General features: G+C 35.1%; 2 protein-coding genes across 18 annotated transcripts in view; one reads left to right on the forward strand and one right to left on the reverse strand.

Annotated features, from left to right (window-relative positions):
- Positions 1-115: 115 nt before the first annotated feature.
- LOC110454911 (eukaryotic translation initiation factor 5-like) lies at positions 116-6,838 on the reverse strand. The gene is made up of 12 exons (XM_021504721.1): positions 6,775-6,838; positions 6,502-6,650; positions 5,299-5,536; positions 4,931-5,012; positions 4,573-4,745; positions 3,938-4,048; positions 3,435-3,614; positions 2,740-2,910; positions 2,229-2,390; positions 1,763-1,930; positions 1,188-1,319; positions 116-910 (listed from the first exon to the last, which is right to left on the reverse strand). Exons 3-12 carry the CDS (start codon positions 5,371-5,373, stop codon positions 812-814), a joined length of 1,353 nt encoding a protein of 450 aa, XP_021360396.1. The 5' UTR covers positions 5,374-5,536; positions 6,502-6,650; positions 6,775-6,838; the 3' UTR covers positions 116-811.
- Positions 6,839-6,863: 25 nt separating this feature from the next.
- The window catches only part of LOC110454909 (kinesin light chain-like), a 56,413-nt gene continuing 44,864 nt past the window's right edge, over positions 6,864-18,412 (forward strand). For 6 of the 17 annotated variants that reach the window (XM_021504712.1, XM_021504707.1, XM_021504711.1 and 3 more), the window contains exons 1-2: positions 6,866-7,176; positions 13,422-13,495. In XM_021504712.1, coding sequence (XP_021360387.1) covers positions 13,455-13,495 — 41 coding nt within the window. In that variant the 5' untranslated portion in view covers positions 6,866-7,176; positions 13,422-13,454. Of the gene's footprint in view, positions 7,196-13,421; positions 13,496-15,299; positions 15,546-16,393; positions 16,480-18,412 lie in introns of those variants that run through there. The other 11 variants (XM_021504716.1, XM_021504703.1, XM_021504710.1 and 8 more) reach the window with 7 other exon arrangements.

The raw sequence follows: 18,412 nt of genomic DNA on the forward strand, positions 1-18,412 counted from the left end.
TTTTCTTGAATCAATGTCATCCTGTTTTCATATGTTGTGTGTTAAGTTATTAGTAACCCTGGCTACATGTACATTCAACATTGTGGTTTATGTGCATCAAGAAACAAACTCTGTACAGGTTGAAGTACTTTTTATTAACACCACTGCGACCAAAATTACTACAATTTCTGTAATGAAGATCAAAGAAATTTCAAGAAAGATAATTAAATTTCAATGATGGAATCATTATGTGTAACAAGTGTATCTTTACAATTTGAAGCATATAAGCACTCACTAGCACAAAATTACAATCATCTGTATTATTTGTCTCTTTCTAATTACAGCACAAATCTGTTTACAACACCAGTACATGTTGCGATATACTTGGCCGATCCCAAACATAATGATTTGATTTGTATGTACAAGTTACCAATTATGATAAGTCACATGCAATATTTAACCCCAAAAATGACTTTTACAGCAGTTCTACAAATGACATACATGATCTGAAATGTGAAATGCCCTATGCAGTTCCACCGACACCTTTTTAACAGTCTGTGTCCAATAAATATCACATTCTCATGAGTTCTAATCCACCTGGTCATTCACATCAAATGTTCCATCACAGTAAATGTAAGAAGGCCTCCTTCAGAAAAAATCAAAACAAAAAATATCCAGTTGGAAAATAAAATAATGCAGTAACTTGTTCCATGTACAAATATAAATATGTATATATATTAAGATAGCGTACATTGGTGAGAGATGTTCCTCGCACTACCTTGTGTACTAAGGGGGATGTATACAAGGAATAATAAAATAAACTCTAGAATGTTTAAATGGCATCAATATCGATCTCTGGACCAGTGTCAACAGGGGCAGCAGGTGCCTCCTCCTTCTGCTGCCCAACCCTTCCAGTGGTTGAATAGACAACCTGCAATCAAAACAAAAGATTTTAATTTTGTGATGAATTGGTAAATAAGCAATAGCAATCCAATTTATTTCTATTTTGATATTATTGTCAAACTTGTCTCCAGTCAAATACACATTGCTTATAGAGATCATAATTCTACATTCCTAACCAAGCATGAAAAAGTTTGTGTGTTCACAATAAATAAAGAAGTAAACATACAGCACTTGATAAGGTGCCCTATCTGGCTAACATGAGCCACTCTAAAGCGCTTTGACCCACACAAGTAATCACAACATACCTCAATATTCTCATCTTCTTCTTCACTTTCGCTTTCCTCCTCCTCGGCTTCCTTCAGCCATTTAATAAAAGGTGAAGCTTTCTCGTGAATTTCCTGAACCACTTTCTTGTCCTGTACATACTTCTTGGAAACCTGTCAATCATTCAAAATAGTTTTATACTTAACTGTCAATATGCTGCAGTAGTACAAGTGATATACATGCCACAAGGACTCAAAAACAAGTACAGAATACCTATCTTACCCATCTCCTTAAATCATTATACTTGATAAAGTTGTGTAAAAGGTTATCTTCCAAAATGTTGCATTTCCCACTTAAAAGTGAAACTCTATACTATCAGATACAATGCACACGTTATTCAGATTTTGAAAACGGTTAGAAATAACGACATTCCCCCAATAGCTGGTATTCAGTTCACCAATATTTATATTCTCACAAGTTATTAATTCTCAAGTCTCTGCAGTAGAAACAATTTAAAATCTTGCATATTACAAAATTAAGTCGATAAAAGATACAAATTGTAATGAATTATCTTTATTTGTATGCAACATGACCATTGATTTAAACTGATGATTACCTTCTTATCCCAGTCTAGGATGATTTCCTCCTCTAGGATATCGGAGTCGTACAGGGCCTTCAGAATGTGTGGCATTTTAGGAAGCAGCAAGTCAGCATGCACTTTTCCCACCAATTGCTCCAGACCTCCCAGTAAGTATTTTTGTGCCTTGTGGTTCTCGTGGCAAAACTACAAATCAATTAAATATAAATCTATTAAATAATGCATACAAGAAATGCCAGCTTTTCATGTTAAAAATTACAAAAAAGAAATCATGCTTTTTATAAAAAATACAACACTTCTCATGACAAGACAATGAATCACAATACAGAACTGAAGACCAGATTCTCACAACTTTAAAAAAAAAAAGAAGTAATGTATAATTCCATGTAAACATCTTGGTACGTGTACACTTTTTACAGAATCTGTGGGTTGTTTCCAAAAATAGACTGAACTGAATGAAGAGTAGCCAGGTTAGTGTTCCTACCCTCAAGAAAAGACGGCGATGCTGTTTGATCTGAGAGAGAATCTTTGTGTCCAACAGCACCTCCACTAGAATCAGAACTCCCTTATCCTTCACTTCAAGCCTCTCTGCCTCTGCAACAATGTCCTTTTCTACAGCAGCCATGTTGTTGCTGTCACATTTGGACTACAAAAGAAGGAAACATTATATGTTTTGATTGAAATCGTGATATAATTTAATACATGTTTATTTAACAGTTTGAGACTTTGGGATCTTGGGGGAGGTGAGAACATCTACAAAAAGGTTTGTTATTTTCAACAAAGCTAAAACATTAATTATTATATGTAGTTATTGATTTTTTTCTTAACATAAAAACACCACTTGCAACACATGAGGTACAAAATGTCATTGGGTCAGAAAAGGACATAGAATTCTGTAGGGGGATCCAAATGATATTTCATCATATCCTGATCTCCCATCAATGACTTTCCTTCAATAAGAACTTTCAATAAATATATTCAGATGTTAAACTTACTTTCACATACTGATAAAACATTTCCAGTCTATCATCTTGAGATTTTTCCAGGTCATCCGACAAGGCCATTATCTTTGCAGCATCACTGAGTTCTTCCATTCTCTGCTTTATGGCATCAGCTGTTATCTCTTCATCTGGAATCCAGTCCTCTCCATCGTCATCTTGATTATCCTGGGGATATTGGAAATATGTTATTTAAATTGGCTCATTAGAATAGAGTTTAAGTATAACATATTTTTTAAATTGGCAATTTGGATTTCTGATTGGCTCACAAATAACATTTTATCAGTACCCTAAGTTTCAGTCAAACCATTATAATTTAAGTTCAAGCTTTAAACATTTTTTTTCAAGATGGAAGGTAAGGAGGCCATATTGGATTTCTGATTAGTCCAAAAAATGTCACTTTGTCAGGACCATTCGTAGATCATCTCTACACATTATCAGTTTGCCAGTCAATTTTTAAAATTTAAAACTTTAGATAGGTCTTCATATGGCCAATACATTTAGTTATAATCATTAATATTTCGATCAGGTATCTATGAAATCCCTTTAGTAATATTTAAATTTGAATTGAAATGGCAAAATATAAATGCATTATTATTCGATGACTATGGACAAAAAAATAGGACTGCAATAAATCATTTGACCCTTCTGATCATGATCAGGATCCCTAAAACTTGAAAAATGGTACTCACAACTTCAGGTGGGGCATCCACTACTCCACCACTGGCACGCTGAGCAGCCATCTGTTCCTGAGCATTTGCCTCAGGACTAGCACGATCTTTCTCGTCAGCATCCCCATTTACATGCTTCTTGTTGGATTTCTCCTTCTTGCTTTTCTTACCACCTTTGGTTGGAGTAGCAGCTGATGGATCCTACAGTTATAAATTATTTTTTATGTTATTTATATACAATTATGTATCTGACAAACGCATCAAAATTCATTGAAATATATATTTGTCTTTGAAAAATAACTATAACGAAAATTGTCCTCCAAGATTAGTTAATAAATTCAACAAAATACTAATGTCTTCAAATAGGCCATCACATGAATACCTGGTAACATAAAAAATTCACAAGCCAGTGAAGTATCTTATCGAGCTAAGGAGATGCCCTTGCAATTTCATTATCAAGTTAAATTACCTGAAACGAAACAAAAGATTTTATAAATTGATAAAATGTTAGCTGTACAACATACAAAATCTGGAGGGTTCTTCAAGATAAATGTGGTCAGTTTATGCCTCATGTCAACTTGGCCTGAATAACCACATGCAATGCATCGCTGGGCAATAGTCGTCTTCTTCACAGTCTGCAACAAAAATCAACAGTGCAACATAAGCATTGTTTGAATCCACATGAATTAATATGGGCTTATGAACAAAAATGGTAAAAAAAATAAGACTAAAATGTTAAAACATTTTTTATGAGAAAAATATCAAGTTGGCATTTCACTAAAATGTTTAAAAAGGGTGAAACCAGCCAAAAGGCTAAATATGTCCCTCTGTTAATGCTTGGCAAGCACAAATTTCTACAATTCATCGTTTTGTTGAAAACTTACTTTCTTTAATGAGCATTGTTATATGTATACAGCTTTTTCCGACTTAAAATAACCATTAATGAAAACTCTTGCCATTTATCTTTCATTAAAATGTTTTTTTAAGAGAACCCCAAAAACTGCTCTAACGACGGTACTATTGAGCATTCACTATTCAGCAGAGTATGCCTATCAGTGTGTATCAATTGTTCCAGTATCTATCAAATTACATCTCTAACTTCACTACACAACCTAAATGGCCTATGCTCATTCTACATAATTTCCCCTGAAATACTTACAAATTTAGTTTCTGGATTGGAACATTCTGGACAAAGCACAAATCTTTTAATGAAGCCATCTAGAAGTGACTGAAGCTTTTGGGCATCATGTGAACCGTTTACAATGTATCGCTCATTCTTATGATCAAATTGAGTTTGAGCTCCAAGTTCACAGCCAAAATATTTGGTGGGATCTGGAAAACAAATAACAGCATCATATAAATTCATTAGTGAGAGTTTTTCAAGATATTCATCTTTTATTATCTGATATTTGATTTAGAGTCAATTAGTCAAATAAAAGTTAATGAACATACCTGCTCTTGTCATGTTAAAACCTTGTACCTAACACAAGTTTGTTTTTATCAGTAATAACACTTACATGTTGGTGGCCGATCCAATGCTTTGGCGACCTCAACCATATTAACAATGACCGTTTTAATTCCATTGCCCTTGCCCTCAACCTGCAATTTAAAATATAATTCAATGTATCTAGCACATGACATAAATTAAATAACCAACACATGATCAGCCATCTTATGCATGCACATTTGTCCAGTGATCAAGGTATTACAAAATTAACTCGGTATCTACAGCACTTAATTTGATCCAATTTCTTTCACATTTTAAGCCTGTTCCTTCAAACAAATATAAAACCGTTTGGTCTCAACGATTTGAAATCCAAAATAATATCTTGTAACGGTTCAAAAGTTATTGTATAGAGATTGAATACAACTGTGAATTAATTACCTTAGCTAGGAGACGAGGCATCTTGTACCTGTAGAAGGGGTCGGTAACCTCACTGTTGATGTTGAGGCTAGCCATTGTGAAGTACTTGTGTTAGACGACCTGTGCTTTCTGTGTATTCCACTGCCCGTACAAAACAAATGGCAACAATATCGTTGGAAATTCATAAAACTAATTAAAGGGTCTATAGTCTGATCCGAATGTGTGGAAGCAATCTTTCCTTTGTGCCACGGCAATGGCCCTGAAAAAAAGTAACAATGAAATGAAAGACAAATTTAAATAGAATTGAAATAGTATACTGGATCACTTCAACATTTGGATAATCCTTAACTTTATCTTGTTGAAATAAAATACTGTCACTATTTCAGTTTTCAGGAGACCACATGAAAACAACAGGTAGGAAACTCCATGGACTTAATTCAAATTTATATTTATTCTAAAAGCAAAATCGGTCCCGAGTGTTTTCAAAATGAATAATAACTTATCATTAATTAATACCGATGTTATTTTTTTTCCCTGAAGTTTTCTTTTGATACAAACAATATATAATAGAATTGCGAATGTTCTTAGTAGAAAAAACAATTAATACATTTTTTTCTGTACTGGAAATTCCTAAAAATGATACGACGCCCTCTTAAAAGTCTAACGAACATCACAGAAATTTTCTGGCATAACTTAAATAGAATATTTGGAAATCCATTAATATTTATTTTGGTATTATGGAAATGTTTTAAACAACAAAATTGTGAATATTAAAAATGTCTATATTTTCTGTCAACATGAGAAACGCTTCCATCTGTTGAAATCAAACCAAATGCTATGCCATCGATGACGTAAATATCATGTCAACATAATAAGTTCCGTTCGGCATATTTTATCGACAGGCAAAGGCCCCTGGAAACGCGCCAAAAATTCCCACACTCCCTCTTCATATGATTATGACCCACTACCTTCCACATTCAAGCGAACTTTTAGCGTGTGCTATTTATTATTAAATAAATAACAAAATTCTTTTAAGTGTTCCAATATATGACGACATTTTGGGTTGAATGAGCCAATCGCATGTCCACGTGTTTTCAATATGGCCACTTCGTCGCGACAAAGTAACCTTGAACTGGATCTATAACGAGAGGAAATATTCCAACATCTAAACCACTTCTTTTCGTTTTAAATCAAAGTCATTTCTAATTTATCATGTATACTCACCGTCTAAACTCAAAAACGTCATAAAAAAGGTTGTCAAAGTTGTGTTAGGTGAAAATAAATTATCCGGAGGTTCTGCCTTACTGTGCCTACGCAGGTCCCAATATGTCGATATAAAACGCCCCGACGGAGCCAAGAAATTTCGCCAAACACTGTAAAAAGACAAAAGATTGCTGTAAAATGTTGATTTCTATATCACAATCAATTTTGTTTCATAAACAAAGGGCTGTTACAGCATAAATTCAATAAAATATTGCGGACCCATTCGACACTCACCCGAGAAATTCCAACCTGTGCTTGTCACAAGATCCCGTATGTAGACTTCGTTCTCGGCCAAAGTGAAGTTCCGCGATAAAATACGAGACCTAGTACATTCCGCCATATTGCCAGGATGGTCACACGGGAAGGGGAGTGAGATACCTCTATGAAAAGATCATTCCAAATAATCTGAAATGCGGACTTTTAATGTGTGCGATGTGGATTGAGAAATCGCAGATGTTATGTGATTTCGTGTGTAGATCGTTCAGGTCTATGATCTGTCAATGTAAATACAAAAAAGGACAACTCCTTACGGAAAAGTGTTTTTGACAGATTGTTATCCATACTATCCACCTCATCACAAGATTTGTTTATCAAATCTCCAGCCATCTCCGACTCCTTTTGTTTTTGTCAACTTAGGTGGGTTGAATAGGAAAATGTTAGTCAATCATATATCCTTTTTATAATCTTTACAATCCATTGATATGGTTCCTTTTTGTATTCCTGATATTTGCAAACAGGTGCACTGCGTGACAGTAAACCGGCTGCAGGCTTTACAGGTAAACTTAGAATTGCATTTATTTTCAAAAGTCGAATGCAAATTCAATATTACCCGTCGAAATAAACCGAAATACATCATCTCGCTTCCATGTGTGTAGTGTAGGCATGCAAAGGTGTCGCTGTGTATATTGGTGTACTTTTGGTAAAAATTTGACACCCATTGATCAGGTTGGAGAAAACCACCAACTTGCGTATAATACGCAAACTCGCCTATTATACTCCAGTTGTAGTATGGATTTGTTACTAAAAATTACTCAAATCGTCTTGACAGTAACTATTGCAATTTATTATTAAAAATCGCATTAATTTACTACAAGGTAAATAATATTTTGCTAAAAAGATGTTTACTGAAAGCATTGGCTACTTAGAAACATGCTGTAACTCTACCGGAAGTATTGCATCTAGTATTGGTATTTTCCCACATGTAAATAAAGGTTATTTTTGCATTTGTATGATGTTTCGTGACTAAATAAATGCGACTTGGATAAACAATTTGAAATTGTTATGCTTAAAGTGATTTTAATGTAAGGGCATTGTGTAGTAAATGAAAGATTTTTTTTATCAATTCCTTTCAAATTTTGTACGGTAATGCTAGAAGCAATAATGTTCAAAACATAGTTTTTCTGTCGAGTTTCAACTTTCCACGTTTTGCCTTTCACACTTGACATACCAACACTGTTCCTCATTTTGCCGTTAACTTTTGCTTGTTTATATATAAATAGGATAAATCAAACAATTTTTTTCATTTTTTGTCAAATTTAGTGGGATGTTTGATATTAATGACTTCTTTTGTAGAACTATGCGATAGATATTTATCATATTTGATTGGAAGCATCCCTAGGTAGTGAAGATTCAAAATTGTACAAATGGTGGGGGGTGACCCCCCAGGGGGCTGAGAGGCAGGGCAATTTGGCTATATTGTTTTAAGCGACTTCTGTGGAACTAAGAGATGGATATCAACCATATTTGACTGGAAGCATCCCTAGGTAGTGAGGATTCAAAATTGTACAAATGGTGGGACTGACCCCCAGGGAGCTGAGGGGTGGAGCCAAAAGGGGGCAATTTGGCTAGATTGCTATGAAAAACATCTTCTGTAGAACTTTGCACTGGATATTGATCATATTTGGTTGTAAGCATTCATGGGAGGCAAGGATTCAAAATTGTGCAAATGGTAGGGCTGACCCCAAGGGGGCTGACAAACCGGGCCAAAAAGAATTATTTTGTTACATTGCTTTAAGCGAATTCTTCTCTGGATCTGGAGCCAAATGATATGTATCAACCATATTTGACTGGAAGCATCCCTAGGTAGTGGGGATTCAAAAATTATGCAAATAGTGGGGCCACCCCCAGGGGGGTTGAGGGGCGTAGCTGAAAGGGGGCAATTTGGTTTTATTGCTATAAACGACTTCTTCTATAGAACTATACACTGGATATAAATCATATTTGGTCAGAAGCATTCATGAGAGGTGGGGATTCAAAATTGTACAAATAGTGGGGATGACCCCCCGACTAAGGGGTGGGGTTAAAAATAGTTAATTACTTGGAAATGGTTGAGATCCCCACTCTATAACCATATATACAATTGCTAAGTATAAAGAGAAGAATGCACATATGCTTCCAGGATGGCCCCTGGGTCTGGCCCCACCCTTGGAGACTTAATCCCTGGGTCTGAACTTTGAAATGGTTGAGATCCCCACCCCAAAACTATATACACAATTGTTGGGCATGAAGAGACAAACACTGTCATGATATTAGAATTGACCCCGGGATCTGCCTCTGACCCTTGCAAACTTAACCCCTGGGTCATAACTTTGGTACAGTTAAGATATCCCCACCCCAAAACTATATATACAATTGTTGGGCATAAAGAGACAAATGCTGTCATGATATTAGAATTGACCATGGAATCTGCCTCACCCTTGCAAACTTAACCCCTGGGTCATAACCTTGAAATGATTGAAATGGATTAGGCAAATTCAGTTTCTTAATTTCAGTTTTAAAATATTTCATTTAGGGAACATTTTTCCAAGGTAGATAGCTAGGGGAACAGGAAATGCATATATTGTGTTTTGGTCTACTGAAAGTTTAAAAGGACCATTATATACAGGCTTTCAGTTGGCATTCAGAAGTCAAAAATGTCATGTATTAAACTTTTTCTTATGGATTTTTGGAAAAAGGAATTAATGGCATAGTAGAAAATGCAAAAAAAAATATGTCCGTGTGTTCATTTTTGTGCTATGATCGGTCAAAGGTACCAATTTAACACAACGTGATTTTAGGTGATTTTATGTGTTTTGACCGTTTGCAGAACAAATTCATACAATTTCTTCCGAGTGTGCTATCAGATATGTATGAATACTTGTAGAATTAATGAAAATATTATTTTCTTTTAAATTAAGGAAGTAAAATTTCTTAATCTTATTCTTTTAACTCAGAAGGCCGATTTTAGTTACCCCTTTACCCCCTATTTTTTAATGAAAAGATACTCATTTTTTACCATGTTTTGCATATTAAACATTTGATATAAAAAGTTCTGCTATTAAACTTTTTATACGCCTGTCAAATTTTTCAACCAATCTCTTTGAAACTTGGTATACATTATAAACATGTCTCCCTTAAAAGAATTTTGATTCGACAAGTTTTCCAAAAGTAATTGCCCTTTGTTCATTTAAGTATTTGATTTTTGTCCGGCAATCTCCTTCTACATTTTTCAACGGATCTCTTTGAAATTTAGTAGGTTACGTAATCATGATATGAATTTGTGTTTCCCGGAAAAGAATTTTGATTCGACAAATTTTCCAAAGGTTATTGCCCTTTGTTTATTTCAGTATTTGATTTTTGTCGGGCAATCTCCTCCTACATTTTTCGACCGATCTCTTTGAAACTTAGTATACATTATAATCATGATATGAAGTTGTGTCTCCCGCAAAAGAATTTTGATTCGACAAGTTTTCGAAAGTTATTGCCCCTTGTTCATTTCAGTATTTGATTTTTGTCCGGCAATCTCCTCCTACAATTTTCAACGGATCTCTTTGAAACTTGGTATACAATATAATCATGATATGAAGTTGTGTCTCCCTTAAAAGCATTCTGATTCGACAATTTTTTCAAAAGTTATTGCCCTTTGTTCATTTCAGTATTTGATTTTTTTGTCCGGAGATCTCTTCCTACATTTTTTGACAGATTTATTTGAAACTTAGTAGGCTAAATAATCATGATATGTTGTTGTGTTTCCTTGAAAAGAATTTTGATTCAACCATTTTTGCAAAAGTTATTGCCGTTTGTTCATTTCAGTATTTGTTTTTTTGTCCGGAGATTTTCTCTTACATTTTTATAGCGTGTCAGCTAACCACTTTTAGAATGATGCAGATCTTATTTCAATGTAAGAAAGTATATAACACTATATGGCATTCGACGGGTGTATATTGTTCCGCCCCGCGGTACTCTTGTTTTAATATTTAATGAATTAAAAGAAAAAGTGACCTTTTTCGGGATCAAAAGTGCTTCTGTTACGCTAAATATGTAAAAAAAAAAATCAATAATGTATAATTATCCAGTTTGTTGCATATGATTTTTATCATATTAAACATTATGAAGTTGTACAGCAAAATTGAACCTGCTACAATTAAAAATGGCAACACAATGACAATTTAAGTGATCAATCTAGTGTCAAAAAAGGTGAAATTTTGGCCTTTTTTGAAGCGCAAGAAATACACATTAATACACATTTTCAAAATGGTCGCCGAATTAGTAATTTGTTTTAAATTCTTGTAAAAAAAGTTCTACAAACAACAGTTATCTAGTTTTTTGACATATTTTTCAGATGCATGTTTGCTAATAAACTTGATCATAACTTGTTCAATATTACAAAAACCTGTTACACCAGGTCAAAACGCGACTTGATCGTGATTGAAACCTCAGAAGTGTACATCCTTAAGCAATTCCAGAAGCCAAATAACTTTTCTTATTAAATCTGAAGGATCAAAACACAAGTACATGTCAAAAAGACATGTCCATTTAATCAACAGAGTCCAAGCGAAACTTTGAGTGTCAGAAGCATATACTCCCAATTGCAAGGGCCTACTGAAAACCCTTCGTATAAATATAAAAAGGGGCTGCATTTAGACTACTGTTTATCAAGCAACCAATAAATATTTTCAGCAGTTGAATTAAAGCCTGATTTAATATTTATGCTTTAATATAACCATAAAATGCATGTTGAAATATCTTTATTAACTTTTAACATGCTTCATTATTAATGCTGTGTATTGGAAGAATGTGATTTGTTTTCCTGCGACTTCAATGTACATGAGACAGAAGTGTTTTCCTGATGAGATGCTTGCAAATGTACTCAAATAACTGTTCAATATAATAACGATTGGTAACAATTATATAATTGGATTTTTTTTTATCTTAAAAATGTTTTTATTATTGAGGAACCATTTATTTTATGTTATACTAATAGTGGTATGTATGAGTATCTGATCATATATATGTGACTTAGGCCTCGTGATTTTGTGGGTACTAAATGGGACCTGTTTGTCCTAGTGTAGTGTATATGGCCTAGCTGTTTGTCCTTGTGGAGTGTACATGTACTGTATGCAAGATATTTGTCCTGTGTTAGTGTATGTTACCTGTTTGTCTTGGTGAAGTGAATGTGACCTGTTTGTCCTTGTGAAGTGAATGTGACCTGTTTGTCCTCGTGAAGTGTATGTTACCTGTTTGTCCTTGTGAAGTGTATGTTACCTGTTTGTCCTGTGTTAGTGTATGTGACCTGTTTGTCCTTGTGAAGTGCATGTGACCTGTTTGTCCTTGTGAAGTGTATGTTACCTGTTTGTCCTTGTGAAGTGTATGTTACCTGTTTGTCCTGGTGAAGTGAATGTGACCTGTTTGTCCTTGTGAAGTGAATGTGACCTGTTTGTCCTTGTGAAGTGTATGTTACCTGTTTGTCCTTGTGAAGTGTATGTTACCTGTTTGTCCTGTGTTAGTGTATGTGACCTGTTTGTCCTGTGTTAGTGTATGTTACCTGTTCGTCCTTGTGGAGTGTATGTGACCTGTTTGTCCTTGTGAAGTGTATGTGACCTGTTTGTCCTTGTGAAGTGTATGTGACCTTTTTGTCCTGTGTTAGTGTATGTGACCTGTTTGTCCTGATGAAGTTATGTGACCTGTTTGTCCTGGTGAAGTGAATGTGACCTGTTTGTCCTTGTGAAGTGTATGTTACCTGTTTGTCCTGTGTTAGTGTATGTTACCTGTTTGTCCTTGTGAAGTGTATGTTACCTGTTTGTCCTTGTGAAGTGTATGTGACCTTTTTGTCCTGATGAAGTTATGCGACCTGTTTGTCCTGGGGAAGTGTATGTGACCTGTTTGTCGTGTGGCAATGTATGTGACCTGTTTGTCCTGGTGAAGTGTATGTGACCTGTTTGTCCTGATGAAGTGTATGTGACCTGTTTGACCTGGTTAATTGTATGTGACCTGTTTGTCCTGATGAAGTGAATGTGATCTGTTTGTCCTGGTGAAGTTATGTGACCTGTTTGTCCTAGTGAAGTGAATGTGACCTGTTTGTCCTGATGAAATGTATGTGACCTGTTTGTCCTGTGGCAATGTATGTGACCTGCTTGATGTTTGTGACTTATTTGTTCTGGTGAAGCGTATGTGACCTATTTGTTCTGGTGAAGCGTATGTGACCTATTTGTTCTGGTGAAGCGTATGTGACCTATTTGTTTTTTGGTAGTGTATGTGACTTGTTTGTCCTGTGGAAGTGTATGTGACCTGTTTGTCTTATATGAAATATTAATTGTACGTATGTCTTGTTTATGTTGCGAGTGTTAATTTAAAGTGTTGGTCATAAGCAGTGTTTGTGATTTGTTTTACTGTGTGATCTAGATCTGTTTGTCTGGGGGTAGTGAATGGGTGACTTTTTCTTCCTGTTATAATGCATGCGTGACCTGTTTGTGTGGAAGTAAATTCATATACATAATATGTGACCAGTTTGTCCTGTAATCCCTCTAATGCATTTACCTATGAAGTTACTTCTGCATTTGTTTTGATCTGTTGTATTTTGGTGTTTGGATATTATTGCATGACATGTATCCTGCCATTTTCAGGCAATGTATACCTGCCTTCTCTAATACGAAAGCATGGACACCTCACAGGCAGCAGGGATGTCAGAAGAAGATAGGTAAAACTAGCTTTATATATTTTTTGCAAAATTAATGTAGCAAATCGTTGCACATTGAGCTGTGAACAGCCTACAAAGCTTGTAATTGGACATTGTATCAATAATGTTTGCTTCATTGTTCATTGTATTTGCTTCATTATTCATTGTCATGTATTTGTACACGTATATAAAAGACATTGTATATATAAAAAATAAATATACTGTAAACTTGTATATATAAAAAATAAATATACTGTAAACTACAAAGCTTACATGCGAGCAGACATGTCTATTATCAGGGTTTTACATGTACAACAACTTTACCAAGCTACGTAATTCCAAAACTCCCCATGAAGTAAGGTGGGGTGTTTATTGCAATGTGTTTTCTTACAATGTTTTGAATGGTGAATATATTAAGATTGAACAGTTATAGTAAGTTTTGTGATGCAAAAGCCTAATACACATATCCTGACAGACCTGTTGACTTGAGGTACAGTACACAGTTCCTGACAGACCTGTTGACTTGAGGTACAGTACACAGATCCTGAAAGACCTGTTGACTTGAGGTATATTACAGATCCTGACAAACCTGTTGACTTGAGATACAGTTAACATATCCTAATAACAGACCTGTTGACTTTGTGTTGGTCTGACATAGTGATTGGGACTGCGATCAATGGTAGCTCCCACTGCAGCAGGCCTGCTTAAGCTTCTTCTTCACATGCAGACTGAATACATTTACATTTTATAGGATGCAGAATTGCCTGACTTTTATTGATGTTGCTGTTAAGGAAGTTGTTGTTGTGTTACTCATAGAGTATAGTTGGAAGATTCATATATCGAACATGGTGGCGGCGATTTTCCAGAGGCTTTTTTCAGCAAGTCCTGAACATTATTATTCAGAATGCTGACAAGTTCCATTAGTCACCAGTGTTACTAAGAGATTAACGTAGCATGAGTCCAGGGACTCGAATATCTTTGTCCCAAAATTCAGTGAGGGAATTCTTCCAATATATCAACTACTGATATAAAGATCTTCAGGTGCAGCAAGCAGGACACGTTCAGCTGTTTCAGTTTCTTCCTCTAAGAATTCATACTTCTTGGGGGGGAAGGGGGGGGGGGGATGTTATGTAAGGTGCTTAGGTGAGACAATAGTTCAATTTTCATGAAATTACAGAGAATAACTTAATACAATTTGTACATAGTAAAACCAGGTCCTCGACATGCGATTTATTCAATACAACTGCTTTAAAAAGATGGTCTGCATTTCATAATGATGAAGACCAAAGTATTTTGAGGTTAAAAGCTGATGTTATTTATACTGTTCCTTTGTTTGTATTGATATATACAGTCGTTCAATATATAGTAATAAAACATACCTGTTAATATTTAGGTAAATCTATAACAGAAATTACGACTGTGCTATTATTTAGCTGTACATTGACAAGTGATATTGAGAGATGGCTCGAGCTCTTCATGAATGACACAAAGAGCAATAACTGAATTGTTATGTTTGTGTATCAGACAATATACACTAACATATACATACTGCATAAACATAAATTATTCACTAGGTGACATCATACCACTGTACAGAGCCTGCCTGGCTGCTGGGATCAATACTCAGTTCTGTATAGAACTCGCAAAAATCAATAGCCAGCATCTGGATGTACTGAGAGCATTATAATATGTGGCTAGCTTGCTACAAGCTCGGGGATGGTAGAATCTGGGCACAGACCATTCAGTGTAGAGGTGACACAACATGACCCTGCTTTTCTCACCTGCTTTTAATAAAACTGCAGTGGCAAATATTGTGATTTCTAATGAGAAGGAAAAATAAATTGAGATCATATGGCTGAAAATTGAGAAATACATAACAATAACTGGTAGTATTTATTGTTGATGTGACGTACTTGTTACCCCTTGGTAAGAGTGAGGTTGGGATGCCCTGTGTTCTTGTGGACTGCTTCTGCCATGGTGGCTATCTGCTGGATCCTTAGGAAGTAGAGGCATTATTACAGTTAACTCTACCTAACGTGATGGAGACAGAAACGGTTAAGGCCTACCGAATGTAAGTTGTCTCCACATAGATGTTTTCCTCTATATTTCTGACAGTCGGGAGACTGTTTTTTTTTGTCTTCAGAAGCGTTTCAGGCCAGTCTCCTCAAGCTAGGCTGAATCATGCATAATTAGTGATGTGGTAATTTGTTGCTGCTTATATGTTGCAGGATTATTGTGGTCATTATTTTTACGAGTGATGTTTATCTGTTGGGCTTTGTTATTGCGCGCTACCTGTATGGGTGAATGATAAAATATACTGTGTTTTTGATGAGCTGTATAAATCATTTTCTGTAGATAGAAGGCATGATCACAGTTGTACATGTACCGGTAGGCAAATACAGTATAGTAGCAACTCGTGACCCTGATTCAATAACACAGTTTTTATTCATCTTTTAAAACTTGTCTGTGTGATCATGTTTACTGTATATTCTGTTCTGTTGTGCGGACACATTAATGAGAATGTTCATCAACCGTGCACAATATTTATATACATGGCCTATACCTGCCCACGACCAGCTGGTAAGGTATATACGCAGAGGTGTTTTATACCTTTGTATAGTTGGACTCTCCGTGGTATGACCGACAGTTGAGTCACCATATATAGGACTGAGGCTTACGTTGCTGCAGTTTATTGAAGCAGAAATTTTTACTTGTTCAGGTAAACTGCAATAAAATGTAAATAACAGCCATGGCGTTGTCATAGAAGTGTGTAGTCAACCAATCGTATTCCTCGTCTCTGTCCTCACCTGATGCAACTAATCACAATAAACCATTCTCTCCTAACAATCTGAAAGGAACTTATCTCATAAAAGAAGATTATATTGACTACATCAGTTTTTCTAAAATCATCATAATTTATATAGTGGGAAGTCCTGTCTACAAGGCTGTTGTATGAAGAGGTTTAATTTTCAGGATGTTTTGGCCAGACTGATTATATTTTACTGGTAGGTCTTTCAAGCAGAACTGGTTAAACTATTTTATTTAGCTTGTTTTCTTAAACATATTTAATTTCTCAATGAAACAACTTAATGCTTGAATGTGTCCTTTTCAATTCATTCATGCACATTATTATGTTAATGTGTTATTTGATGTGTACTAAAAGTTTGTTTTAAAATATGTAGTCGGCATTATATTGTAATTTGAAGAGAGATTTATGATATGATACCATGTCAACTGTGTAGGGGAATAAAAGTGCAGGGATGTCTGTTAAGTTCTTTTTTGTTTGGGGGGGGGGGGGGGAGCTAACAATTTTCTATTAGACTTTGATATTCATCCAAGGAGCTATTGAATTATTCCTTTTTATAATATGGTTCCATGGCAGAAGTAAGAACATGGTTTAGGATCAAGGCTCTCTCATTCAAACATTCCTTTCTACAGATTGGGCTTGATATATCTTCTGTCCAAACATACACTGGATTATAATAGCAGTCTTTGAGGATAGCAGAGGGTTAATATATACATGTGTTGACTTCTGAATTTCTTCGTGAATGTCACGCTCTGCTTGTATTACCAAGACTATGTATAGATTTAATATGAAGTGTATTTAACTTCAAACCATTGTGTGCTATCCAAATATGTACCCCAGGTAAATACACTAATTCCCTCTGGGCACTGCACAGTGATATAGTGTAAGGGGGACATCGTCCATCAGATGTGTTTGTGAGACTATAAACACACAGACTTATACTCCCCACAGTTATACACTACAGTGTAAGGGGGACATGAACCATCAGATGTGTTTGTGAGACTTATATAAACATACACTATAGTGTAAGAGGAATATTGTCCTTAAGTTGTGTTAATGAGACTATAAGATCACACACTTGTCACAGACTAATACTTCCCATAATCATACATTTTGGTTTAAGGGCCTACAGTGATTTGTTTTAGAGTAAGAGGAATGTGGTCCTTAAGTTGCGTTAATGAGACTATAAGATCACACAGACTAATACTTCCCATAATGATACATTTTGGTGCAAGGCCTACAATGATGTTTTAGCGTAAGAGGAATATGGTCCTTAAGTTGTGTTAATGAGACTATAAGATCACACAGACTAATACTTCCCATAATGATACATTTTGGTGTAAGGCCTACAATGATGTTTTAGCGTAAGAGGAATGTAGTCCTTAAGTTGTGTCAGTGAGGCTAAACATACAGAGACTAATACTGTACTTGAAACTTTTAGTGATTCTTTAGAAATTGGTGTCTGATGGTAGTTAATATTTTGAAGAAAAACAGATGTAAACACTTTTGTTAACCTTGTTAAATGTCCTTAACATCTGGTTATATATAGAAATATGTATGATAATAGCATCTTTAGTGAAGGGATATAGACTTGCTGTATAATTTTTTCTATTAAGTAATATGATACACTTACTTAATGCTGGAAAAATGTCAGTGTTGTGCCAGAAATTTTAATTCATAGACTTGTTTCATACAAAAATGAAAAAAATAAAGATATATATCTATATCTATAAATGAAAACATTTAAAGAACCAGCGAGGAGGACAGAAGATACGAATACAAGGCTAGAGTATTCAAGAAATTAGTTCACAACAGGCAAAATTCTCTATGGATTTGATATAAGAAAATTCCTTGCCAGGGACAACTATTGCTTTTGTTGTGAGCAGGAATTTGTGACAAGCTTGATAAGTTCATTGTAAGTATAAACAATATTTACTGTATTGAAGAATGTTAGAAGGAAATGAGAATTGTGTCTCAATCTATTAAGGCATTGTTCTTTCTGATTGTTTTTATGATTTCATTAATCATTTAGTTATACGTTTCAGATTGGGAGTCTGTAATGTGTATAATAACTTGGTTACTGCCCAAGTATAACTGCTGTATAACTAACACCCTTTAGAGTGTTACAGGAC

The sequence above is a fragment of the Mizuhopecten yessoensis genome, unplaced genomic scaffold, assembly GCF_002113885.1.
Source record: "Mizuhopecten yessoensis strain PY_sf001 unplaced genomic scaffold, ASM211388v2 scaffold8111, whole genome shotgun sequence".
NCBI lineage: Eukaryota > Metazoa > Mollusca > Bivalvia > Pectinida > Pectinidae > Mizuhopecten > Mizuhopecten yessoensis.